General features: G+C 35.6%; 1 protein-coding gene across 1 annotated transcript in view; it reads right to left on the bottom strand.

The window, feature by feature from the left end:
* Positions 1-9,761: 9,761 nt before the first annotated feature.
* LOC121418963 (leucine-rich repeat-containing protein 57-like) overlaps positions 9,762-27,967 on the bottom strand; it is a 39,467-nt gene continuing 21,261 nt past the window's right edge. The window contains exons 4-5 of the mRNA XM_041613206.1: positions 17,739-17,924; positions 9,762-15,831 (exon numbers count right to left, since the gene is read on the bottom strand). Of these exons, the coding sequence (XP_041469140.1) occupies positions 15,790-15,831; positions 17,739-17,924 (228 nt within the window). The 3' untranslated portion in view covers positions 9,762-15,789. The remainder of the gene's footprint in view (positions 15,832-17,738; positions 17,925-27,967) is intronic.

Below are 27,967 nucleotides of genomic sequence, written 5' to 3'. Positions count from 1 at the left end.
CTTATTCTTGTGCTAGTTGGTTTCTTTTCTTTTCATTTGTCCAGACTATTGCCTGAGGTCATTCCGTTGATCTTATGTGCTTCTTAACCAAATTCATTTTAAAAGACATGAAGCCAGATATCCGAAAAGGGAACTTATTTCATTATCTCTGGCATAAATTGTAAACATATCTTTGACTATAAGACATTCAATATTTTTACGTATGTAATTACGTATTTAATAGACCAGTTCGTAATTACTTCATGGACAATTTTGGTCAAATGACCTTTCATTTCTTTCATTATGATAGGCAGATTTCAAAGCAAGATATTACGTAAGCTTGCCTTACATAGCAGGATGAAGAAATTGAATAGACCAGGTGACTAGAATAGCACACAAATGAACACTTAATGAAGGCATTTGTTGCATAACTTCTTTGAATGCATATCTTAGCATGTTGCACAATGTACTTTGCAAACTGTGAAATACCAGTCGTTCATGAAGTATTGTCGTTTTTTGTGGATGTAAATGAAAACGACAATTCAAAAGAATATATGAATAATCAAGACATCAAAGTTGGTGCTTATCTCATTAGATTTTAAAACGCCATGTCACTTTAGTACAAGTGACCTTCTTCACATCATGCGTAGAATCTTTTGATCATGCGCAGAAAGGAACTACGAACTGGCTTATTATGAATTTCGTTAAAATCAAATTATTTCATGCATTGGCAGTATATAACAAGCAAAGGGCTTCATCACTTGTCCATGAACCTAATATTTTTCATTAGGTATTTTGTATTAAGAATGAAATATTATGGCATACTTTCGCATCAGTTCAACAATGTACATATCACAAGATGCATACCTTGATATATTTAGAGTAAAAACAGAACAAAATATGACCCGGAGAAAATCAACGACAAAAAACCCGCCGAGAATGAAGCCAAAGTTAGAGTTAGGAGATGACGATTTCCATGTTATTTCAAGTCTTGAGGAACGTGTGGAAGTAACAACAATCCTCCCATTTCTGGAAGCTAAGCCTCGGGTCTTCAACCTAGCAAAATACAATGCACGTGTAGCAAATATTTCAACTTGTTGCAAGATGGAAATGGCAAGTTAACACGCCGCGAAGATGAAGCGTTATTGGGCGAAATTCCCATTAGACGTAAAATTCGGACCAGATTGGCGGTGTTTCTGAACTTGAACCTGACTCTGAGACGTGGTGATTTAGACACCCTTGCTTCCGATTGCCTCAGGCAAGAGAGAGAGGGAGAGAAAAGAGAGGGGAAGGGGAAAGAGTAAGAGAGAAAATGGGAGGGAGAGAGAGAGAACGAGAGCATGTCAGTCAATATGTTATACATGTGTAATTAACTAAATCTTAATGAACTGACCAAGGCCCTGTTTAATTTGCAAATATAAGGAAAGCATTACAAATATTAAATACAGATCCAGATGGATGACTCTAAAATCAAGAATTTTGCTAGAGCTCTGAGAAAACGAGAACTATAATCAGCATTTGAAAACTCTATTTCCTTGATTATCAATATACATTAAATTATTAATATTATGATCATCATCATCATCCTCATCATCATCCTCCTCATCATCGTCGTCATCATCATCCTCCTCCTCATCATCATCATTATTATTGTTATTATTATTTGCTTAAAAGCTATGATAGGTGGAATAGACGTTAGGGAGAACCAAGGTACAACAGATTATGTTTTCGACAATGGAAAATTGAATCTACTTTGTGCTCAAAAGTTATTACCCTCCCCCACCCACACACAAAATGTACTATTTCATGCAGAGTGTTGAATGTAGACAACACTACAATTTTCGGTGAGCCCAGCGAAAGAAACTTTATTGAATGCAATATGTTTTCATCTGACTTAACAATTAAATATCTAAAACATGGCAGAACTCGAACACTTTAAATAAATGTTCGTTTTCTAGTGGGGTTAATTACGGTTCATTAACTATTGAGCACCACTATATGTTTTGGGGAACTTTAAGGAGTGGGGGAAATATAAAGGAATTTCCCCTTCCGTTTGGTGTTGATAATTATCATCATCATCGCCATCGCTATTATCATTATTTTCATTATCATCAATAGCATCAGCAGTAGCATCCTAATAAATATCTTTGATCATTACCGTCATCATGATCACTATCAGCATCATCATCATGATAGGCGTTAATACTGATTGCTCATTAACGTTAACCACTTTCACAAGTTTAAATCTGGAAATTCTTGTGATCATCAGCAATTACGCACCACGGTAAGTATATGATTTAGTCTATTTTAATGTGGATTAATTTATTGCGTCAAATACAAACCTTCAAGATATCATTTCCCAAATGAAACGTCGCGACGGTAGTTACAAGAATTGTTGACTTACATGTTATTTGCAGTTTGACTTGGAAAAAATATTTGATGATGGAACAGTGTTAGTAATGGGAGAGTGAATTTTGGCTGCGCAACCTAGCGCCAACACCTATAGCATCAGAAGCTTTTCGTTCATGTTCGGTGTTGTTACTGGTGTTAAAATCAGCTCAACACTCAACACCGAACTTGAAATCACCCAATGGATGTGTCAAGGTACTCTGGCCCGGCAGTAGCCCGGTAAACTGATCCAAGCTAACATTTTAACAAGACGTGTGATCGTGATAAAATGGGACTGACTTTCACAACTCGTCTCTGCTGCACTGCAGGGGGTTCGTCAAGAATAACTCCACACAAGGAGATGCATCATATCAACCTCCCCTCTGCTAAAGATAATTTAGACACACTTTCATCTCACATCCAACAGTTCCATTAGTCATTTTCTAAGAAAATTATGAATTGATAGAGCTGTGGTGCGAGGTAAGCAATGATACTTCAGTTTTGTTAGATTTGAATTATGGAATCATGCATGTTTAGAGCATTTTTCTGTTATTTATTTGTTTTATATTCGAGTTTTTTTTTATTATTGATATAAAAATGAAAATCAATTATTTCATATTAGTCTATTTTCTATCATATTTTTCTTCATTTGTGTCTTTTCCGTTTCTAATGTTCTTTATGTGTCTCAAATTTGCCTTCGCCTTTTTACTTCACCGCCATATTTTTTTATTCTCATCATGTCTACTTTTCTTCCTCCTCTGTCTCCTTTCTTTCTTTCTTTCTTTCTTCTTCTTCTTCTATTTCTTTGCAACCTTGCAGTTTCACATCAGTTGTAAAATAAAAGTATTAAAATACGTTTAACTTATTTTGCATATAAAAAAGGAAAATAATGAATTACTCTACAAAAAAATCAACCATGCAGGGGCCCGTAACACAAATCTTAGCAATAATAGTACAACATTTTTCTACGATTGATTCCATTGACTACAATACACAATCAATAATGAAAATCAAGCGTGCGATTAATCGCTAACCTTTGTGATACGGGACCCTGGTCATCAATAAAGCCATCTCCATCACAGAGGGAGGGGGTGGTGGGAGTGAATATTATCATGAAATTGGCAACAATCCCGAATGTACTCCGGAATCCACACTCCTGTCCATGAGAGTGATTGGTTAATCCAATCATTTGACATATCATGTGACAGATAATATTCTGTTCATTTCATATCAATCATACACTCCCATTTATCATTCATTCCATTCAGATATTGTATAGAGCAGAATTGGTCGTGGGGATGTCGCGTGTGGAACATTTAAAACCTCGTGTCATCTGGATTCATTGTTCGATCATGTGCCAAAAAACTTTTAAAAATCATAACGCTGTTATTTCTTTATATTTTTTTCCCATTTTCTCGATGTTATACTTTATAAGAAACCAACTTGATGTCAACCTGTACTTTTTTTCCTTAATGAGATCATAATCGTTAGTATCTTTATTATAAATGCAATAATATAATAAGTAGTTTGAGCGGAAATGCCAGTGTCAATTAAAGATGAATAAATAAATGTGGCATAGATTTGGCGTGTACAGATGTAAACTTAGCAGGATATTTTTAAAATCATGGAGATTGAATCGTTGGAGAGTTGAAAAATAGCATTAATCCCCCCCCCCACCAAAAACAGATCTGGGGAAAAACATGGGGTATTCTGAGCCCCAATAAAACCTAACAGTAAGGCACTTTTGACTAAGTCCGTTGAAGATAGAGACTATCTTAAAATTTCGGACATGCAGGAATTGCGGAGCTTGTCAAAAAAAAACCGACCCAGCGTCAAATGAACTCGAAGGAGCCATTTAGAAATAAGGTAGAGCTGACAGTCGGGTTGGTTGATGCAAAAAGCAACCGATTTAACTAAAATGTTAGCTTGTTTTAACCACACCTCTGCTTTTTAAGATATCATGATCTGATTTCAAGACATTATTAAGTTGCCAGATTTCCCTCAAGTCATGGCAGTACCAAACCCTTCTCCCTATTTACGCCGGCCAAATAACCACTCCCATATACAAACCACAAGCACCCCCATACACATCACCATTTCTTCTACCACTGAAATAAACATGACCCCTTTCCCAACTTACCCTTCAAAGTCGTCTGTTATCCTTAATCAGACACCAATTTTCACATTTACCATAAATGCTAAACCCAACCACCAGTCCCGTCAATCCACACTGTAAAAAATATTTGGTAACAAATTTACCACCACGAGAGTAATTATTTGGGACAGTATTTTACCTAATGCAGGATTCATATTGTCCAGTATCAAGGTTAAAAAATAAGCAGCAATTACTTTAGAATGGGCAAAATTGTCATCACACTGGATAGATAAAAATGCCCAAAAGAAATGTTGGTTGGACAAAATAATTACCCTCATGGAGCACTTTTACTCAATAATTTGAGTTCATGTTAACGCCCCTCCCCGGTCCCTCCTTCACAGATTTAATGCCAAGTTTATATCGACTAGAAATATGATTCGAAGAGAAAACACAATAAAAAAGCATAACATTGAAACATTCTATCAATATCAAATATGAAATTGAAATAAGTTCTACGGTATTTCGAATTTTGATCTAATTTCGCATAGAAATATATGCCTACCCAGTCGTGTGAATGGTCCATAATGTCACAATTTCTTTCTTATTGTGAAATTCAAATATTCTAATTTTCCTTCAGTAATGATTGAAGTGGTTTTACTCTTTTATTACTCTTTTACTCAGAACAGGTAAAACAATACCATTTCGGTAGCGCAATTGGCTAGTTTGTGACCCCATCGATTCCCTGTCTTATGGAACTGTTGAACTTACAAACGCCACATATCTCTGATTTTCCCGATTTTGTATTAATATCTCAGTATTGTGCTTACTCGACTGCCTCTATTTATTCACATCAACTTGTTGGTGGGGTGGACTTGTCCTTTAAATACCACTCCTTTTCCAACCCCGAATCCAATGACACCAATCTTTCAGCTCGTCGACGGAACCTGTCAATATGTGGCTGAGGGATTAGTATCAATATTAGTAGAGTGACAATCTAAAATTCCAAATATTACTGATGATGACAGATGCTCACCCTCAGATACATCTACTGCACATCATGTTCAACTACAGATAATCTTCTATCATTTACGGTATCGTTTGAGCTACAAACACGCAATCAATATTTTTTTCTAAAGAGCAAAAAAAAAGTGGGGGGCTATAAAGAAAGTATAGAAGACAATCTTTACTCCTTAAATTCACATCATATTTGTGAGACTCGCTCGCAATATGATTGGGAAGATTTATTGATTGATATATTCGTCAAGTGTAGCACAGGAAATACAAAGAAGAAAAGTTGACAGTACTGTTTTAAATTTCTCGAAAGGATAGCCCTTGAAAGCCGAGATAATAAATTAGTATACAAATAGAGGGTTTAACATAAATCATAAGAATTAAAACAAAAATATAGTTGATAAACAGTGTTTGTTGAAATCTAAAAAAAAATATATGTTAAGTTAAGGTCATATGTGGAAAAAATAATTCCGACAATAGTACGAATAAAATAAGTTTCAATAAAACGATCTTTACCGTCATCATTGTCGAACTTTTAATTGAAATTAAATGTGAATTGACAATTTTTACCATTTTGGGGTACAAAGTTGAAATGTTAACGTTTTACGACATCGCCATTTGTAACAACACGAAAACGCATAGGTTTACTCTGATTAAGCTGACTCTTCTAATGATGTATACCTACAACATCCGGGCTACAACATAATTACTAGGATGAGAAGATCTTTGACAAAAGGCCAAAACGATTATAAAACTGACTCAGAGTCCGTTCTGTCAGTAAAATATTTTCAAGAAGCTTGCCATCCAATTTTACCGAATTCTTGCATCTTTTTCCGCCTTGGTGGTCCCCGTCCCATCTCTGCTAAATATCCCTAGGCTTTTCGCTGCCTTCTTGGACGCTCTTCCGCCTACTTTAACCACGGAAACATCTCGATACCATGGTTACCAACACACTTCCCCAACAGATAACTGCTCTTCACAAGTTCACTCTTTAACCATCAAAATAATACACTATTTAACATCAAAGTTCGTTTCACCTTTCTGAGCCCGATATCAACCAAAACAAAAAATACAATCAATCGCTCAATAATTGTATGCAGTGGTGGCATCGAGGGGCCCCACAAAGCCACGATTTGCAGCCCCCCCCCCGAAATTGTGAAAACTGTTTGAAAAATGTATAGTAAATGCTGTCATAAGAATCCTTCTCAGCATTTCACTCTTCAAATTTGTAACATTTTTTTTCATCCAGTCAGCGTTAGCACAAATCCTCTAAGTCATTGTATAACTAATTTAAAACAATCAAAGTTTCGCTCGCGCTTCGCGCTCCAGTGGCTGTTGGTTGAGATAAATAAATGATCATAGTGTTCAATATGATAACGCGTAGCTTAAAAAATCCAGTATTCACGTCAATATGTAGAAGTCATTCTTCTCGTGACTAGAGTTTACATTATTTTGTTAACCGAGACACGCTTCCTGCAAGGTCATAGGCCTAATTACAAAAAAAGTGATAAAAATTTAAAATTTCAGCTTGCGCTCGATTTCGTGTCCACATTTGCCCCCCCCCCCGTTTAAAAATTCTGGTGCCGCCACTGATTTTATGAGATAGTTATTAACACATCCTTAAATTGTCTTAATTCTCACGTCGGAATATATAAAAAAAAAAATCAGCTCGGGCTTCGCACTCTCAATAATTCTTTAGTTAAATAGCTATCCTGTGCTTACAATGTTCAGTTCTCAGGTCGGAATATCAAAAATTTTCAGCATGTGTTGGACGCTCGCATTATTTGATGTATGAGATGTCTATGCTTCGCGCTCTCATTAATCATTTAAATACGCATCTTGTCCTTGATTACATAAGTTGCTCAGAATGTTCAATTTTTAGATCTCTAAATGCATTAAATATATTTAAAAAATGAATTCGCACTTCTGAGATACCTATCTTGTTTGTAAAAATAAAGCAAAGATGTAGTTAAAAATTCAGTCTATATTCACCCCCCCCCCAAAAAAAAAGGGAGAAAAAAAAATCAGTTGAAAATAGGGGAGGGGAGAATGCGGGTGAAAATATCCCCCACCACCTATTGGCGAGAACTGGATCAGCCCCTGCCTCAATATTGGATTAGTCTTTCTGAAAGCCGCTGATCAGAACCCAATGAATAGCTAATAAAATTACCCTCGTTTGGTTGATTTTACATGAGATGGAGAAATTCATGGTAATGGGAATAACAAAAATTCATATGCAGAAAAAGCATTCGGAATTAAAAATGTTACAAAGAATCCAGAGTAAAGTAAAGTGAGTAAAATTACTGATGGATATATAAATTGCTATAATTCATTTCATAAAGAAAGTTTGGGTTTCCTAACCATCGGCCGGCATTCATTACCTTAAGACTCGTCTATTCAATGCTTCCTACCTTTGTTCCTAACTCTATTACTATTATATTTGTACTTTTCTCTTAAGTTCTTTCTTTCTTTCACTGCGCCTTGGACGCTCTGCCGAGTGGTTTTGGCGCACATATATTATTATCATCATTCAGCAATGTTTGCCCCATCCCCTCTGCCATATGAGTGTAGATACGGTAAATGGGGGAAGGTGAGAAAATACGCTTCATCTCCCCCCCCCCCCCTCCTCCCTCCAGACTGACGGGCACAGGAAAAGTGCTGAAAAGCCGAATACCCATCCGGGAGAGGTCATCAGGCTTTCAGCATGGATCTAGTTCTGGTAGGATCTATGCTTTTAGAAATTAAGAACCCATAGTACTGTATTTTCAACATTAACTTGAAGCATGGATCATACTAGTAGGATCCATGCTCTTGGTCCTAAAATTTCACTTGTATTCCTACATGACACTGTGTGCGCTTGCATCGTTTCCCAACAGGAATTATTTTGCACATAATTGGGCCATCTCAAGTCAAACGAAACTAGAGTTCAATAATACACACGCGATCGTGGCAGATAGGTAAATGGTACGTAATAGCTCACACCTCACATCGAAACTATGTTATCATACAATAATCATCCAAATCGGACGATGTTTTTATTTCCCTTTGACGTAAAGAACTAGATATGGGGGCAGACACGTGATGAGACTGCTGGGTCAATCACTTATCAAAATCATATGGCCATCGGATGATAGGAAGATAGCATTAGCAGCAATATGAGAAAGTTGGTTGGAGGAAGGAGATATATCTCCTTGGTCGGAGTGCGTATTTCAAGAATTAGGGGGCTGAATTTATGAAAATTGATTTTGGGAAGTTATATGTCAACACACTTTCCATCAATGTTCATGGAGGTTTCATTCGAGGCGATAATTCATTTGAAGCATTAACCACAACGAATAAAACCATAAAGATAGAATTAATCAAATGATTGTCATATATCTTTCACTCCTGTTCACCCTATTTGGTCATCAAGAGTCATTTCATAACAAATAAAGCATTTTGGCCAATGTAAGCGCAAACGCAACACTGGATGAACCAATAAAAAAACGAGTGGAGAAATAACTATGGGTAAACGGTCTGATAACGTTCAAAATTTTTGTTTGGATAATAAACTTGAATCTCCGCATTTCAGAACGTACATTCTATTAATGTATATATTGGAAGGATGATTTGGGGGCAGGGGCGTTGCTACAAAGGGGGGGGGGGGAGGTCAGCTCCCAATGATTTAAGTAGTGAAAAGAGAGATAATTTATGTAGTACCAATTTTCGTTAAAAGGGAAGTTTACCCTGACAAAAGTTTGATATAAGAATAGGAGAAAAAATAATAAAAAATACTGCCGAAGGTTTGAGAAAATCCATCGAAGAATAAAAAAGTTATCAGAATTCTAATTATTTGATTTGTGACGTTTTATGTGGGCAGCTTTCTTACATAATTATCGTATAGTCCAAAATCAAAGAAATGTAATTTTCTTTAAAAAAATATTTTTTTTTCTACTGTACCTTTAGTATATCAACAGTCAAATCATTTTACACCCGCTCCGAAAAAGAAAGCAAAAACAAGTCATCACGAACCATTGAAAAGGGGAAAATTGTGTTTATATTACATAACATAATGGGACAGCTGCTCGTTCATGACGTCACGAATCCAAAACTTAAAATTCTAATAAATTTCTTAATCTTGAATGGATTTTCCTCAAACCTTCACTAATATTTTCTTATTATTTTTTCTGCTATTTTTTGCTACAAACTTTTCTTAAGGGTGAATTTCCCCTTTAATATCTTTCAATCACTGGCTGTTATGACTTTTTATTATACTTTGACAAAATACATACAGTTAGATGACATCTTATAAGTTCTAAATTGGTATTTTAATGATATGACCATTGTTTTTATACACATACATCTCAATACTCAACACATTAATATGTTTAACAGAGAATTATATATTTTATACAAGACATTTTATACATTTTAAGACAAAAGCGAAGTTATTGCACAGAGAAAATGAATCATTCAGATTATACAGATAACTGTATGTGAATAAGAAACATGGGGATTCCATATTTTGTTGTGTGTTGTTGTTGTTGTTGTTGTGAGAGGGTATTGAGTATGAGTTCTGAGATTTAGATCGACCCCTGGCATAAACTAAATTTGCATTTGACATTCTTTGCTTGTTTATGTTCAGTGAAATGTAACAGTGAAATGAAATGGAAATAAGTGTTGTGTAGTTTCCCCCTTTTATAGAAATAAAGCAGACTGCATAATAATTATATACATCACAAACATTACAAATACAGTGTATAGCAAGAATATATTGGTCAAGAGGTACAAAAATAGAATTTCACTGAATATAGATCTAATAATGATTATAACTAAGATGAGAGGAAAATATCTGTAAAATTATGATCAAAAGAGTATAAAAACATGGTAATAAAGGTAAATGAGAAGAAGACAGATGTAGAGAAGAGAGAAAAGGGGGTAGAAAGTTGTTTAATCTTTACCATGAAAAATCATTGGAATACAAATACAGCTCATAGTGTGTGTGAGGTGTGAGAGAGAGAGAGAAAAAAAATGACAGGGAGTGAAATAAAGAGAGACAGAAAGTAAGAAGAAATTAACAAAGGAGGAAAAAATAGAGACGGATGGATATTTACATGGGAGAGCATCTGGGGACTACCACTATGATTTTCAAATGACTGAAAATTGAAAGGGATAAAAAAGGGACCAAAAATAATAAATAAAAAAGGAGAAATATTGAATAGAGTATTTTGAGTTGTATAGCTATGTAATACCTCATTTTCTTGTATGTAGAAAAAAATGAAGTAACCTTCAGCTCACCATGCCCCCCGCCCCCTGCCCCTCCACACACAAAAAACACCACTATCACTGCCCCTAAAGAAGGTTGAAGGAAAAGACCAAGAGAATCAAGAACAGGCAGATGAAAAACAAGGAAGACAATATAAACAATACAAGATAAATTAAAACATTTGCAATACAAATGCTGGTCTTCACAACATCAACTCTATTTGATATCTGATCACAAGCATTAGGTATAGAGATATATGTTGGAGCAAGATAGAATATCAGAGAGTACCAAAAACTTGTTCATACAGGGAGGATCTCTACAAGAAAAAAGTGTGATGTTTTCTGATCAGGGACTAATTTCCTACTTCTGTTTGTATCAATTTACAAGTCTTATAAGGAGCCCATGCAGCAGAAAATATGCAGGGTCTTTTCTTTATTATCATGAGGGCTATTTTAGAAACTCTACCCCCACGTTTTTTTTATGTAGGTGGTGTTTCATAAAGTTATCCTCAATACACATGACTGATCACCCCTTCTTGGGTGCCATATTAAATTTCTTATCAATTGGATTCCCATCATTGGCTAAGCTGAATTTCGATCTTTTTTTTTAATTGAAATATTTTGTTTCTGAATCATTATTCATTATTACCTATACAAGGCATTTTAGCAGCTAAATAAAAAAAATATTTCGCTTGCTACCTTCAATCCGAGACCAACATGCTGAAAATTTGACATGTTGCCCTCTCCCTTGCTTATAGGTACTGTACAAAAATAGAGCGAAACATTTGCCATATTTCTGTCAGTGCGCTGCAGTAGGAGCCATTTTTTATAGCTAATTTCAGTATTTGCGAAATCTGGTTTGAACCAGTTTGTAAAGCAACGCAATATATACACAATGCGCTATTGGATCAAACTCATGCCCAAGATATTTACTCATAAAGAGCAAATAGTATGTGTGCGCCATGTATGGCGCGTGACTGTGCAGTAACAATTTATGTCACAATTACTTAGCAAAAAACCTCAAATCAGAAGTTGTGACAAGCAAATAGTCATAGAAATTGTTCCAAATATTAGCTTGAATAAAAAATTATACAGCTGTATGTTATAATAATACTGAATGGCTCCTCTGTTCGGGGGAACATCAAATATATTGCCTTTAAAAGAGCCATATAGAACCAGTATGATTCTGTTGCTGGCAATATATTTGATGTTCCCCTCAAGGCCAGTCAATATTATATAAATATTTCTCCAAACTTTAATTAGTGTTAAAGGGAATACACACTCTTCATGTTCAAATATAGAAATTTGGAGTACCATATCATTTAGCTCAAGAAATGGTCACTATTCATGAATAGATTGAGAACAGTTTGTTTTACAGCCTGCTGATCTCCACACAGTTTTACTAGCATCATATGCTTTAACAGCACAGTTAACTAATGCTTCATGTGGTTAGAAATGATACTAAAATATCAGAATAGGGTCTGACTTTGAGGTTGGAAAGACGAGACTGATGTCGACCAAAGAGGCTAATCCTGTAGAATTTCAATAAATTTGATGAAAGAACACTGCTAATCCTCCGCAAGGGATGTTTGTATATCACTGCCAACATCTATAACTGGATTTAGTTCTCAAGAGAATGCCAAATGCCCGTCAACATATTTTAGGCATAACTGCAAACCATTTTATGTTTGTGTTGCACATTTGGCAAGAATGAGCCATTTGCATAGAGGGCACAGTCTTCATTTCTAATCAGATGAACATCCTTCCTTTATTCAAAATTTTGAAATTGGTAATTAGCTATCTGAAAGGTCCCCTACATAAAGCAAATGGTTTGGACCACAGAACAGACTGTTGAAATAAAACAGAATTCCTTTAACTATTCCAGAAAAAAATTGTTCAGACAAAACATGTACATCATGGCAAACAAAACTGTAATCAAAATGTTAATCTGAATTTTTTTTGATGGAATTACTCTTTGGATGAATCGATACCATTTAACTGATAACCCAATGAGTATCATGTGTGAGGACTTTGACAAGGCCATAATTATGAACCGAGGAAATTCCATAAAATAGTAAATCTTGTTTGATTGTCCAACACCCATTTTTCAAATTGGAATGTTGGTTTAAACAGCATTAAAAAGTTAATAAGGTTATTTTCCTGTTCTATCACTTACTCTAATCAGCATATAAGCAAGACTTCACACTTACAGTCCATCAAAATCATCACTTAAATTTTTTGGTGGCCCTCAAACAATTGATAGAAAACATAATAATTCATCAAAACTTTGGTAGCCCATTTGGGCCACAAAGTGTGGGCTTTTACAAAATTTTGGTGGGCCGACTCTCATTGTTGGTTGCCCCCAGCCACTGCCAATGTCGAGCCCTGATATCAGTACCAATATTAAAGTTTATAATAAAAAAAATGCAATGGCTTAACAAATCCAATATAAAAGTGTGAATAAAGAGTGAACTAGGAGTGTATTTGTATTTTAATTGTACAGTGGTTTTGAATCAATCATTATAAAACGTGCTCCTCCCATTATATCAAAGACAGAGGTTGTGTTAAAGCAGATACGAACCAATAGCGCCATCTCGAGTCCTCAACTACAGTTTCCTGACCAATAATGCTAATGTAGTCTGGTAATAGAAACCCACTTGAATGATAACATGCTAAGTAACTACTCTATACATTTATACCGCAATATTTATGTTACCAAGTAGCAAAGCAATTACTTTTCCTCTCAAAACATTTTAGTTTTCTCTATACAAATACAATTATAGGTCAATTTATTCTCTGTAGTATGAGTAGAGATCTGAAAACATATATTTCAAGACTATGTATTTATAACACACAGTCAATGAGACTACACACAGTTCACTCCTCCTTTAAATATCCTGACGTGAAACTGAAGGTATTAGTTGAATAAGTTGAAAACTGTAGGCAAATTACTTAATGGTGTTAGTCAGCAATAGGCACACTTTTAAATTCCTCAAAAAGAATATATTCTACCAATTTAAGCTGAAAGCAACCCTAAAAGAAATTAATATCACATCAGTTTTCATACTGAACTATCTGATATTTGAGTGATAAATATTGAAATAATTCAGCATTTGATAAAAACAATTTTTTTTCAACAAAATTGATTATTGATTGATCGTTGAGCTATCATACAATTTTTGGTTGGTGTTGTATCATCAGAGAAGTAACTTCTAGTGTAGTGGACCAACTGTATGACACATTCGCTTATATAAGAAAGTGTTGCACAGCAATTGAAATGACCATGCTATCTTTTCATCTCAGAGGCAAAGGAGATGGAAAAAATACACCCTAATTGAATGATATTTATTTCACTATTACTAATCATAATTCCTTCATTATACCAACACAATTCATCCCAATCCATATGAGAATAAACTTAAGGAATAAAAAGTCTAACATTACTTCAATTCAACCAATTATTGTAATCAAGGTTGAATTATTTTGATAGCAAAGTTCATTCACAAGTGCATACTTGGATAAGATATCATCACTATGAAACATACAAATTCAAGAAATTCTTTTAAATTTCAATAGAAAAACAAAGAACATTCCTATAACAGGATAAAAAAAGGAAAAGTATCATTTAAAGTTGTTTACTGAGGTTACTTAAAAACTGAGGGTATGAAAGAACAGTAGAAGCATCTCTCAAATCACATTCCACTAGAATGTCAATTCCATCACTGGCCATCATTCATGAAAATTGAATTAAAAGAAAAGGTTAATTACGTAATAATTGAATAATAGCATACCATATCTGAATAACTTATGAAACGTGTAGGTGTATATTGTCCCCATGCCTCACATTGATTATTACAATAAAACCTTTTGTCAAACCAACTATCTTTCTAAAAATCACCATTCCAATCAATGCGTAACCTTGCCAGGTTTCAACACGGCTATTTACTTCCTTGATCTTCAGGATACAGGATGTTCAAACATCTCAGAGAGATCTAAGAAATTATGCCAACAATCAATCTCTGCATCACAGTTTGTTATTAACGAATGACATATCACAGTCAATAAACAATCTACATGTCTCATGTCTTCACATGAAACAAGTACAAAAGTGCAGTTTCTAACAATCAAACCTGCTTCGGGATATAGGAAGCTACCTTCAGTTGTATGTATGACAGGACAACTCCTCAAGAACAGATCCTATAGACAGACAACTTCCCCAGATACCATTCACACATGATCTTACATACACTCTTAGAAAAATATCTCATGGAGGAGATCTTGCAGATGAAGTCTCCCAAAGGACTCCTTAACCACCTATGTTAAATTAGACACATGTATGTGTGAGGAATGTACATTATGTGTGGACCTTAATACATGTAATTTCTATTGTCACTATTGAAGTGTCAGAACTGCGCTGTTCATAACCCTACTGCAAATAGCAACTGAATATCGAAATTAGGACTCTGGACATCAGATGGCACAATTTCACCCACTAAAACATTTGTGGCGCTTGTTCGTCTTGTTCTTCATATAGCAGCTCAGATCCACATACATTATTACCATGGTTCAAAATGGCAACTGACAGTAGGTGCGCGAGTAGGAGACTTTTTGATGACAGAAAACGAAAAATGGCTCTGTAGAATTGTTAGAGAATGGTGATTAATTCATTACAATTACCAGTTTGTACGAAATGATTTGTTAAAATTAATGTGATTCCAGCATATGAAATGTAATTACATGTAAAAATGATTCATTGTGGATAGCCAGCAATTAGGTCAACCAAACAATATCCAGACGAACGATAACTAATTTGAAGACAACTTGCCAGGCACAGGGGAGTTGTCCTTGAAGGGTAGATGTCCTAGAACCTGTTGTATGACTCCTTGGCCTAAGTTTCTAACCGGTACCCGAATGAAGAGTTTGATACTGGTTATAATGCCTGATTTTTAACAAAACTCGCATTACACCAGTCAAACATGTTAGCACCATATATGAAATCTGCACAGCTACAACTTCATTTCTGTGCAGCAGGACCCTGGAGATAGCCTCACAAAGCATCAACTAGCTCCACATCAAAACATCTTCTTCTTAGCTGCTGTGTATCGCTCCATGTACTGCAAAAGAAAAATCATATAGACCGAAATTAAAACACATGATTAATATACGTTTTTGATCGAAAATGTAATGTGCATGTCTTGTAACACCATGGATTATACTGTAAAAAGATGAATTGCTTTTGTGTCTACTCTTGACCTATGTAGTTTGGATTGTTTCTCAAGTTAATAATTTTTCAAGGTCGACAACCGTCTGTTGGTTATTTCCTTTGAAACGAAAACCCAGCGCACATGATGGTGAGATTGTCCACAGTTCTCATCCTAGCCTTGTAGAGGATATTGTATAACGCAAACGCAGCTAATATGAAGTCACTTCTCAGCAAGTTGGATGAGGATTAGATAGAGAAGCTAAGAGGTCACATATGATGTGAAGAGCTCTTAATGCGTAGGATTGAGTGTAATCAAACACATATGGATTGTCTGTTCCACATGGAATTCATTCAGCCACCTCAATTGAAGGAGGATATTGAAAATGTAGAAATATACCCATAGGAAGTGCAAAGCAAACAAAATTAGTCCCCTTTTCAAACATGGATTTAAAGGGTTCTTTAAGAATTTGTAGTTTTTTATTCCCCAAAAGGTGCACAAAGGCTATCCAACATGTCCATAATGAAGTCTATATATTTCTAAATATCATTAAAAAATAATAACAGAGCAAATATCAGTCTTTATATTTCCATTTCTATCTCATTTTGCATTCAGCAAATTCAACAAACAAAAAAGATCATTCCATCATAATTAGCAAGGAAAGTTTAAGTATCATTTCCATGACTTGATATGCTGGATGGCAAAATGACAGAACTGATGTACATGTAGATGACTGGTAACTTTAAGATGGCCTTCAGAACTGTAATGGTAGGGCTACATGTATATGAAGCAAACTCCAGGAGGAAATCTCAAATCTCAATCAATTACCAGTCAACTTCAATTGACAAATCTGATGCTAAATTATCTCTGACATTAAAGACCGATGTGCAAATTATGGGGCAAGCAAAGAGATGGCAATCGCACATGTTTACACACTTTACTACTAGTTACCAGAAATGTGCTCAAATTGTCTTAGCCAGGACTTAATAGCTCTGATGATTGAAAATGGAGGTTTTACTTTGGTCAGATCATGTAGGAAACTTGGAAAATTTGCTCAATATAAAAATGAAGACATCTGATATTCTCCAATATTCATCCATCACTCATTTTCTCTAATGGTATCAACCTTTGCACATAAATACATTTCAAAAAATACAAAATTTAAAAATAAAGGTATGAAATTGAATTGTAGTCTAATTCTACCAGACATAAATCAGAATTAAATCTAAGGTGATATATTGGTGTAAATTTTCAAGAGTAATTTTATTTTCATTTTCCTGAAAATGTAACAAGTTTGTCAAATATACAAGAGTTGGCAAAGGTAGCCTATTTGACAATGCGATCGAAGTCAGCTTTCATTCTTTTTTCATGATGAATAAAGATACCATTAAGGACTTCAATTGGTTTCAATGGCTAGGCTACGTGAATGATAAAGGTTGCACCGTTGCACACTGATATACTTGAACAAATCACAGCAATTTTTTTTCATTTATGATTTTTCGATCTGAGCTTTTTTTTTTATTCTTCACGAGCTGTGATTGCTAGGCTGAATAGATTATATAGGCTGGGTTTTTATTCTCCAAGTTTTGTTAAAGCTAGGTTCCATGGGTGACATGGGCTGCACATAACAAATCTTGAACAAATAATGGCAATGTTTCTTCTATTTCATTTTTGATTTTTCCATCAGAGTTTTGATTCTTCAAGGCCTATGATGATGGAGATTTGATTAAAAGAGCTTAGTCAGTATGCGAGACAAGGAAATCATTGCCACATCAGGTGTAGATAGGTTTCCTCTGTTCCACGAGCAGGAATACTCTCACCTTTTCATATCCGTGGACCTCCTGGAACTTTTTCATCTCAAAGAGATTTCCATCAAGGGCTAGTAACGAGACATGAGATTCAGTGAGCAGCTTGGCTGGTAGAGCGTTGATATGAAGACAGTTCTCTTCTAATCTCAACACCTTCAGTCTCGGGCACTGGGATACGCAGTCAGATATCGTTGAGATCTGCAGACAGCAAAAGTATCAACATTATCAAGCATCACTTGACACAACATCTATAAAATCTCCATAACCATGGGTGCCTTAAGAGATAAGTGATAAAAACAAATTTGAGAATGAAAAGAAAAACCACATTCAGAAAATATGATTGGATCTTGTTTATCTCTTCAAGACAGGCACCTGTTAAAAGATCTGATTCACTCCTTATTTATCAAAGTGTACTTTCATGATTTTTCATTAAAATCCCTAGAAATTCTTACACCAGTTTCATCAGTATCAACATAAACAGATCAAGGAGATTTAGTCTCTTTGAACAGACACATACCCCATAGTACATGTATCTTCATACTATCAAACCTATGTAACTTCAAAAACTGGTTTACTGGAAACCGGTTAAGGAAACCAGTTTGGAAGATCGCTTTGCTAAAAAAGGTTTTCAAAAACCACTTCACGTAAAGCGGTCTTGTTATGTGAACACTAGTGGGGTGACATGTTTTTTTCGCACAAAATTTGAAACCGCAGCATAGGCATTCCAAATACACTGTGTGGAGTAGTGCGTGTGAAATGTGCGAAGACCACTTCCCGAAGAACGATTATGTCATCACTTACACTAAAACCAGTTTAACAGGGAGAGCGATCTTCAAAACTACATCACAAGGTGGTTTTCTGAACAGGCTTGGAGATCGCTTCAACCGTTCTCATTACATGTTAAACTAGTTTCTAGTAAACTAGTTTTAGGACGTTAGAACGTTGTCTTAAATGTACAAGTAAACATAATGTTTGTATTGTTGTTGTCTATTTCACTTTTGCTTTTGTTCTAAAAAATAATGCATTCATCCCTGGATAAACCAACTGACTAGTCCAGCAATTCTAATCTATTCGCCAGAGTGTTTTTGTGTTGACATAATCACTCATAATCACCTATAACCAAACTAAAGACCACAAAAAACACAAATTTTATGTGATCAAGCAACAAGATAATATTATGTGGTCTTTACAAACTGAGATGTTCAAGGTTATTATTCTCAAGCCACATCAATCAATGTCAAAAGACATATTAATTTGGCAATGTCAAGGGGTACAGGATTTGTAGGAATTGATCTTATACACTTATATCTGGGGGTTTACCACGGTACGTTTAGATCTGTTTCAGAAGGGGTGATCAACTATGGCATATGATGTTTGATTTAGAGGAAGGTGAAATGAGATGAGGTTTGTTATGGTCTTTTGTCACAGCTTCAATCTGATTGTTGCTCTTCATATTCCAATTTCCGTGATCGCATCACGCACTTTGCAAATCCTTTTCTTCCTCGCTTTTCTCAGGAGAAAAATGAATGTTTCCAGCCCAAACCAAGGAGAGGATAGACCTCCCAATCATATACATATCAGCTTACATTTTATGGATAGAGATCACATTTCTTGTTACAAATACAGCACAGAAATCATAAAAATATCATATAAATTTGGCAAAGTAAGGTACTTAGATAGCAAACACAATTAAGATTAGCAGGGGTCACAATAAGGGTACTACATTCCAAATATCATCACTGTACCTGAACAGAAATACTGTGTAGAAAACAAACTTTTGTTCATTAGATCAATGTTCCTTTTTTATACAAAGCTTCACTTCTTCATTGTAAAACTAAATAAAAGAAAAAGATCAAAATGAAGAATTCAGTTTCAAATTGTTTTTTGTAGTATGATGTTATTACCTTTTCTGGCACCAGTGAGAAACTAATATTTTTATCTGAAATGGCATACCGATTTGGGTTATGGTTTTACAGCTTGTATGAATAATTATGTAAACCAGACTCAGTGAAATACAATTATGACTTTAAAAAAGTGGAGAACCCTATTAAAATGAATGGGTAAATGATACTCAAGATAAAGAATTGTAAAAAAAAGTAAATGTAAAAATGCACATACTAGGTGATGTACACAATGGAAAGGGATGGTGCACTAGCTGTGACTGTTATTACAGTTGTAAGTTGTACATTCATAATATAACATGGGAAATGTGTAAACAACTCAAATCTGAATTGAGATACTTTGTCAGAGGGACAATTAATAATAGAATTTACATTAGAAAAATAAAAGATTTTTGTTAAAACTCAAAATGAATATATATCCTATTAAAAATGACACCATTTTAAACTTCTTCATGTTGATTTGAATAATTAGAGAAAAATCAAACTAGCATAACGCTGAAAATTTTATCAAAATCGGATGTACAATAAGAAAGTTATGGCAATTTAAAGTTTCGCTTATTTTTCACAAAACAGTGATATGCACAACTCAGTATCATGCAAATGAGTCATTCGATGATGTCCATCACTCGAGCTATTTCTTTTGTTTTTTATTGTTTGAATGATACGATACTTCATTTTTTTTACAAATTTGACAATACGAACCAACTTGACTGAACCATATAATGTTAAACAATGCTTATTCCACGTGTTCAGGGAGGAATTGTTGTTTCACTTGACAATGAGAATATTAGAATATTTCATATAATAACATACAAAAGAAATAGTGAGTGGATGACGTCATCAGTCTCCTCTTTTGCATACCGACCAGGATGTGCATAATTGTTTTGTGAAATTAAGCAAAACTTTAAAATGTTATAACTTTCTTATTTTACATCCGATTCAGATGAAATTTTCAGTGTTATGATTGTTGGATTTTTCTCTTTTTATTCAAATCAACTTTTTGTTTGGGTGGACTTGTCCTTTAAGTTCTATAAATTTGTGTATACTCTTCTGATCTAATCTAAAGAAATGTTTTAGTCCTTTCAGAGCATAAACAGTGATGGACATGGGGTGGGGATGGGGTCAGCTAGATGGATCGACCTCTGAGCTTTCTTACAGTAATTATAAGAAATGGTATCAGGGTACAGTATAATGGAAGGGGAGGGGGGGGTTAAGCATCCACCTAGGATGCCCAATAAGGCAGTGCTGCACCATCCCGAGTTTGCTCAATCTCGAGATTTTAACCCGATCGGCCCTCTTCGCGATTAGTCTCAAGATTCAAGAAACCCCGTCTCCACCATCGCAAGAAGAGCAATTCCTGCTCAAGCGAGGTGTCGATGCATTATGGTCTGACGCCGTGAATAAATAATCCCGAGTGCGTAAAATAATTTGTAAAATAGCCCGCTATTTTGTAAATAATCCCATGTTGACTTGGGATTGCAATCTCGAGATTAATCCTACGAACTAGCGCAATAATTGCGTCTCCATTGCAAATAATCTCGAGATTATTCAGATCGGGATAATTTGCCGGATCAGAAATAGCGCGCTAATTTGAAAACTCGGGATGGTGCAGACGGCCCTATAGAGGGTGTAAGAGGTAGTATATGGGTCATACAGGATAGCAATAGCAGTCCCAAGAGAAGGCAGACATCCTCTGTAGACCAAGGAATATACTAGTCAAGTTCAAGGTACATTGAGAGGCAACACATTTCAGGCAAACTTCCGATTACTCGTGACATACACAACCAGAATCAGGAAGTAGGCAGGACAGAACTAGATTGACCACGATGTTAAAGCACGGGTGGGAGCACCAATCATCGAAATGATCAACAAAACTCAACGAAAATTAAACGAAGGGAAAGGAAGAGAGGGTGAAGGATGGGGAGTGATCAGAAAAAAGGCAAGAATGAGAAAAGGGAAAGGAGAACAGGGGGATAGAATAGAAGGAATTTTGCTACATGTATAGGAGGAAAGAGGGACATGTAAGTAAGAGGGAGAGATGAATAGTGCAAGGAGGAAAGAAAGAAATGGTAAGAAATAGTAAGAGAGAGTGAATAGAACAAAAACAGGAATAGAAAGAGAGAGCGCAAAGGAGAAGATGGAAGGGGAGGAAATGGAGAGAGGTGTGAGTGATATGGTGAGAAAAATAGAGGGATCATGGAAACAAACAGATGGAAAGACAGAAAGATGGAAAAGGGGGAGATCGAGAGACACAAATAGAGGCACAGACGAGAAAAAGACAGACAGATGGAACAAGAGAGAGAGAGACGGAAGAAGATAGAGAGGAAGTGAATTAGAACCAAAAAGAACTGCCAACAGGACAAGAGATATTATGTTGGTTGTGTTCAATGTCCATTTTCAAATTTAAACAGCAACATGAATCTTAACTGAAAACTCAATTCCAAAACATTGAACACAAACACGATCAGCGGTGCACCATTCAGTGTCTAAAATATAAAGCTGTTTCTAGGTTGATCGTTAAATTTCCCGCTTTCGTTAGCTCAGCTTTAGTGCGCAGTTTGACCCATCACAAGAAAGGTCAGTCCTGGCACCCGTTTGTGTAGGCTTCCACTGCGAGAGCAAATTCAAAGACGTTTCGAAATCCAATTGTGTTCGCATTCGTGATTATCAAGGTCGTAAATTTGAGCTGATCACGTTTACAAACACATCTCTTTCGACATTTCAATTTTCCTTCGAAGTGATTTTGAAAGACGACCAGGAATAGTGGACGTTGAACACACTCTTTGTTTCTCATCATATCTGCGTTTTATAATCACGTTTTCAAATGTGATCCATGTTGCCGTTTAAATTTGGAAACCGACATTGAACACATCCTAGCACTGTTGGCATGGGATCCAGAAGGGTGGATGGGGGGATAAGAGAAGGAGGGGGTGGAGGATATTAAGGACAAGAAGTGACTAATTTGAAAGTAAAAGTAATTATGCAATGAAGAGCAAAGATAGATGATCATGAGTTATAACACTAATTAAAGAGTATCTACATGTAATTTTCTTTTCTTTTTTTTTACATAAAACCTCAATTTCCTCAATCTGTCAAAATACATTGTATCAAGGACAGGATGAGGTGTAAAATAAACTATTCTTTCAAAAATAGAAGGAAAAAAAATCAGAGCATATTACAAGATTGAATACTAACATCATCTGATGAGCAACATCTCATAGGAAAACATCTGAACAAACAAAATAATTTCCTTTTCCCTTTCCTTTCTCAAGAATCCACCCCAGGTAATGAAAGTACAAGCAATGCAGATACTGGCATTTCCACCAAAAGTCCTGCTTTTCAGATCAACAAGTGAAACTATTGTTTTAGTATTCTAATTTTAGTGACTCAGTACACGCATTACTACCAGTTTCAGGCTAATCAATTGTTATTGAGATTGGTTCAATACACTCACATGATTTTAATTGAAATGGCATGGGAATCTATTGTTAGATAAACTTTGTTTTGGTATGGTGTAATAAAGGAGGTTAACAAGTTTCCGGTCGGTCGTATGGCAGTTCACATACACGATGCCCTGTTCACAATTTTCAAATAATCAAGTGATATGATACCCCCCCCAATTTGCTGACACAGGTACATTTAAATAAAAAGAATTGAAAGCATAATATTTGGTACATGATACAAACAGCCATGTGAAAAAAGGATGCATGCTAAAATCACAGATCAGCTAGCTGCAAGCAAGTTTATTGTCAATTGTCATAACGAAGATGGCAGTATGTCGTACATCAGCATCTTGAATGCCTAGGCACACCTGCTTTCAACTGGATGCCTGCGAAATCCTTCATTTCAAAAGGAATTAATACAGGGGCTCAATTGATTCCAAAAGCCAATGTCTTTTTTCCTTTGATTTTAAGCAAGCAGTTCAAATTAACTAATATTGTTATTAAAAAACCCCTGAAATCATGGCATTTAATGGACTGACATAAAAATAAATGGATATTGACCAATTTAAGAAATGGAAACCTGGACAGTACAGTGGCCTGATTGGCCATTGAACCTCAGCCAAGTTTCTCTTTCCTGTTTAGATACCAATAATAATTGGTCAACTCTAAATTCACCATTCAGTATCCTAAGAACAGGGAAAGTCATAAATACTACTTTATATATTTTTTACCACTAACGGTTTACTTTACATCTGTGTCCACATCTCGGAAACAAACTCCAAGCCTTGGAGAGAACATTCAAAGTATGTGTACACCGTCACGGCACAAGGCTGTGAATAGCACAACAATTCATTTTTGGTGAAAACATGTGTGGCTCTTCAATTTCTCATCAAAAGTCGCTCTCCCCTCCAAATTCTGTCCCTCAATCCTTCCACTGAAAGGGGAGTAAAAAAGAGAGTTAAGACGGTGCTGCACCAGCCTGAATTTGTCTCAATCTCGATATTTTAGCCTGATCGACCCTCTTCGCGATATATCTCGAGATTCAAGAAACCCCGTCTCCACCATCGCAAGAAGAGCGATTCCTGCTCGAGCGAAGCATCGATGCATTATGGTCTGACGCCATGAATAAAACAATCTAGAGTGCGTCTGCACCTGCGAATTAGCGGGATAATTTGTATCCCAAGTTGACTTGGGATTGCAATCTCGAGATTAATCTTGCGAACTAGCACGATAATTTCGTCTCCATTACAAATAATCTCGAGACTGTTCAGATCGCGATAATATGCTGTATCAGAAACAGCACGCTCGTTTTAAAAACCCAGGCTGGTGCAGACGGCCCTTTAGTGACGGTTAAGATTAAAAAATAAGATAATTATAAAAAAAGATTATTTTGGGCACAGAAAGTTATCCTCTACATGGAGACAATATAAATGCAGGTTAAAAGCAAGTACAGGCTACTCAAAATTGTAAAAGTGACAAGACAGGGGCAGGATCTAGTTATTTTGTACTGGCCTTGCAAAAGTTCATCACTGAAGGGTCAAATGCAGTAATTATTATCTTATAAAAAGAGATATTTGGATCCCCATCTCATCCCGCCCTGTGGCTACTCTCGATTCATGCAACTTCCTTTCAGCGCAAGGACATATTCTATGTTTTAAGTCAATAATAAATTTTGCCAGATATGATTACATTAATACCCTCTTTCATACTGCAGAGGGCATTAGCAGACCGGAGGTTGAACTGAGCTCACCATGCAATCATAACACCCTTGACCTAAAAATTTATTCTATCTCATCCAGCCATCTGCATGTAATTCTAAAAATGGAATCTAATAGGTAGTTTCCATCCTAATGATTTCCATATTTTTTTTGTATTTCTCTGTTTAGTTTATAATTTACATTCAAAACAAATCAATGTCAATTGTCAAATCGTGAGTAATTAGGTACATGTATCTGTAAGATTAATCATGACTCGTCTTTCTTTTGCATGACAACTCTGATTTGTCAGTGTTAGATAATACCAGCAATGAACAGAATTACATCAATAAAAATAAAGGATTTGAGATGAAAATGAAAACAGAGCAAATAATCCCTTCCCAATATTTTCTCTTTCTACACATATCATTTTCTTCACATTCATCCTCTTTGTCTGAGCCTCACTCTCTTTACTTTTTCTAGGGTTCGTTTCATTTTTTAGTCTTAAAAAACGGAATTCATTCACCAAAATGAGCACACAAAATAATGACTTCTGTTGTAATTGATGTGCAAAATGGTGAAAGCAGTGATGTCTGTGATAGCGCCAAGGTGAAGATGAGGAGCGATTATGGGATGAGCTTTGGTTAAAAGAAAAAGTGTAACAGCTTCAGTCCCGGGAATGTTTCATGGACCATCTTGATGGTGATATTCCCTGACAAATTTTGCTCTGAGCCAATCAGGTTGGAAGGATTTCAGTAGCTTATAACAAATAGTGAAAATATATTTACTCCACGAAATGCTCCCCAGAAAAGACTCCTTGATACAACTTAAAAGAGGAATTATTACGAGGAGGTCTACAAAAACTTGCACTTTCTCTTGCTCTCAAAGTAACTTCTACACACTTACGGGCTGTACTCTTTATCGAGGTCACAGGATGAAATATTAATTAGGCCTGATGAAGACAAATATTCAGAGATATATGCTCTGTTATGAGATGAAGAAGCACAGATGGTATGAGAAGTTTGAGATTATTTTGACCTTGGCAGTGAGAACAAGCATAAGAAGAACTTTGCTGTGTATAGCCAAGTTTGATCCAGCTGGGAAAATGAACTTTTTGTGGATGACAACAACCCAATCAGTGCTGATGTCTCTTTTACCTGATGGGCGTTATACCACTAGCTATGTTTTGAAGTTGTGCCAATGGTGTGTACTGCTATCAAACTTTCGGGGCAAACATAGGGTTTGTATTATTATGTAGGTCCATGGTATTATGAAGTATGTTTATCTCAATTTTGTATATACCAAATCCACCTTTATTCACTTTTCTCCTTGTTTTCAAGGAGTTCTTTTTGTTTCTTTCTTACAGTAGCTCTTCATTACAATTATATACTTGTAGAATATTTTATTCCATGTCATTCTAGTGATGAATTTTAAAGCTCTACTGTTATTATATGCTATGTTCTTTATGTATGCCCTGCTTGTTCTGTTTATTCAGATCTGTCATGGGTCTTCTTTTAATATGACTGTATGCATTCACTTGTCTTTAATGATTTGAATGTCAAATGAATAATAAAAAAGTAAGAGAAGACTGTGTCCCTTTTCATTTTTATGTAAAGATGAAAGTTGACCATCTGATTCACAAAATGGTAATTGTTTCTTTGACCCCCCGGGTTTTGGGGAAAACATGGTTAAAAATCAAAAAGAGTGTCAGTCGATTGGACAATAATACCCTTTTCATAAACCCATCCTCCAATTAGCCGCCTAAGAGTAATGCGGATAATTCAATAAAAATTGCGTTCACAAACTCCGAAAATAAGCCGCATTATTTTTACGAGCGCCCGTCCTGAAAAAGGCGGATAATCGTCATGACAACTGGACACGCCCCCTCCGATGCGGTTGTGTTGGAAAAGGGTGATCTTGTGACCGCAACATGGCAATTATCCGCATTATTTGGAAATGCGTTTATAAACTCAAAATCTTGTCCCGATGCTGCTATTATGCGGATAATAGCAGCATCAAAATAATGCGGATAACACTCTTCCTCCTCCAATTTTACGACCAAATTATGCTGCTATTTTAGTATTAGCTGCATAATTGGGTTTATGAAAGGGGTATAATATAGACAGATTGGCGAGAGAGAGTGAGTGGAGAGTTCAATTGTCTATGTGCATCATGTAATTATGTAAACTAATTGATTGGCATAGAATCAGTTACGTAATAATAAACAAAAAACCTAATGCAGGTGGATTGTGAGCTCTAAAACCTACATTTATTGATAGATTGATTTATTTCAATCATACCAATATCATATGGACAATCATTGAAATAGACACGATGGAGAATGGATAGAGGGATAGTTCAATGGCCTATGGGATTATTATAAACTTATTGATTGCATAGCTGTAAAAAGATTAAAGCATTAATTCAGCTACATAACTTTCTACATTTATTCATTACATTCTGTTTCATCTTATTCAAACAAAGGGTCTAATTCCTCAACCCATTAAAATAACTTGCATTAAAGAGTTTGCATATTTAGCAATCGTTGATCCTAAAGCAGTTCAGGACTTCTAGAGACCCCCATTTTAACATCAAAATTTATTTCAAGAGCCCCTCTTTTCATTTTTTGTGTGTGCGGCACAAAGATATCATTTTATAATTGAGTACCCCTCCCCTGGGAGGGGTACTCATTATAGAAATGACATTATAGAAATGAAATGAAAAATAAAAATCAATGATATATACACAGTTCTTTCATATTAAGAGCTATTGCCACCTAAAGCTAATGGTCTAGTAGGTCTATGGCACCTTGTCAAAGGTTCTAGCAATGTCTTGCCAGCAGAAATACTGCAAGCAGCTTTTTAGAGTATTTAACCATAGACATGTAACAAGACATCGCAGGAAAGCCTCAATGAAAGATGCAGAGTATCCTTATGGTAGGATTCCTGCTAAAAGAGGTGACAACAGAGACTTTTGACAAGTTGCATGAGTGAGAATGAAGCCAGAGAAGCCAGCTTGTAATAACAGTTCACTTATCATTAATGTCCACCAAATCCATCATCCAACTGATGTAATGCGTACATGTACATTGAAAGTGTTTACCCCTTGGCCAAGAAAGATGACTCAAACCCAGTAGAAATTATGATGTCAACTTTGGTTGTCATTCTGGTAATTCTCGAAATTGCAAATGCCAATAACAGATA

The sequence above is a fragment of the Lytechinus variegatus genome, chromosome 7, assembly GCF_018143015.1.
Source record: "Lytechinus variegatus isolate NC3 chromosome 7, Lvar_3.0, whole genome shotgun sequence".
NCBI classification, from domain to species: domain Eukaryota; kingdom Metazoa; phylum Echinodermata; class Echinoidea; order Temnopleuroida; family Toxopneustidae; genus Lytechinus; species Lytechinus variegatus.
Note: the sequence above shows the minus strand (reverse complement) of the source record. Positions and strands in the feature narration are given on the sequence as shown.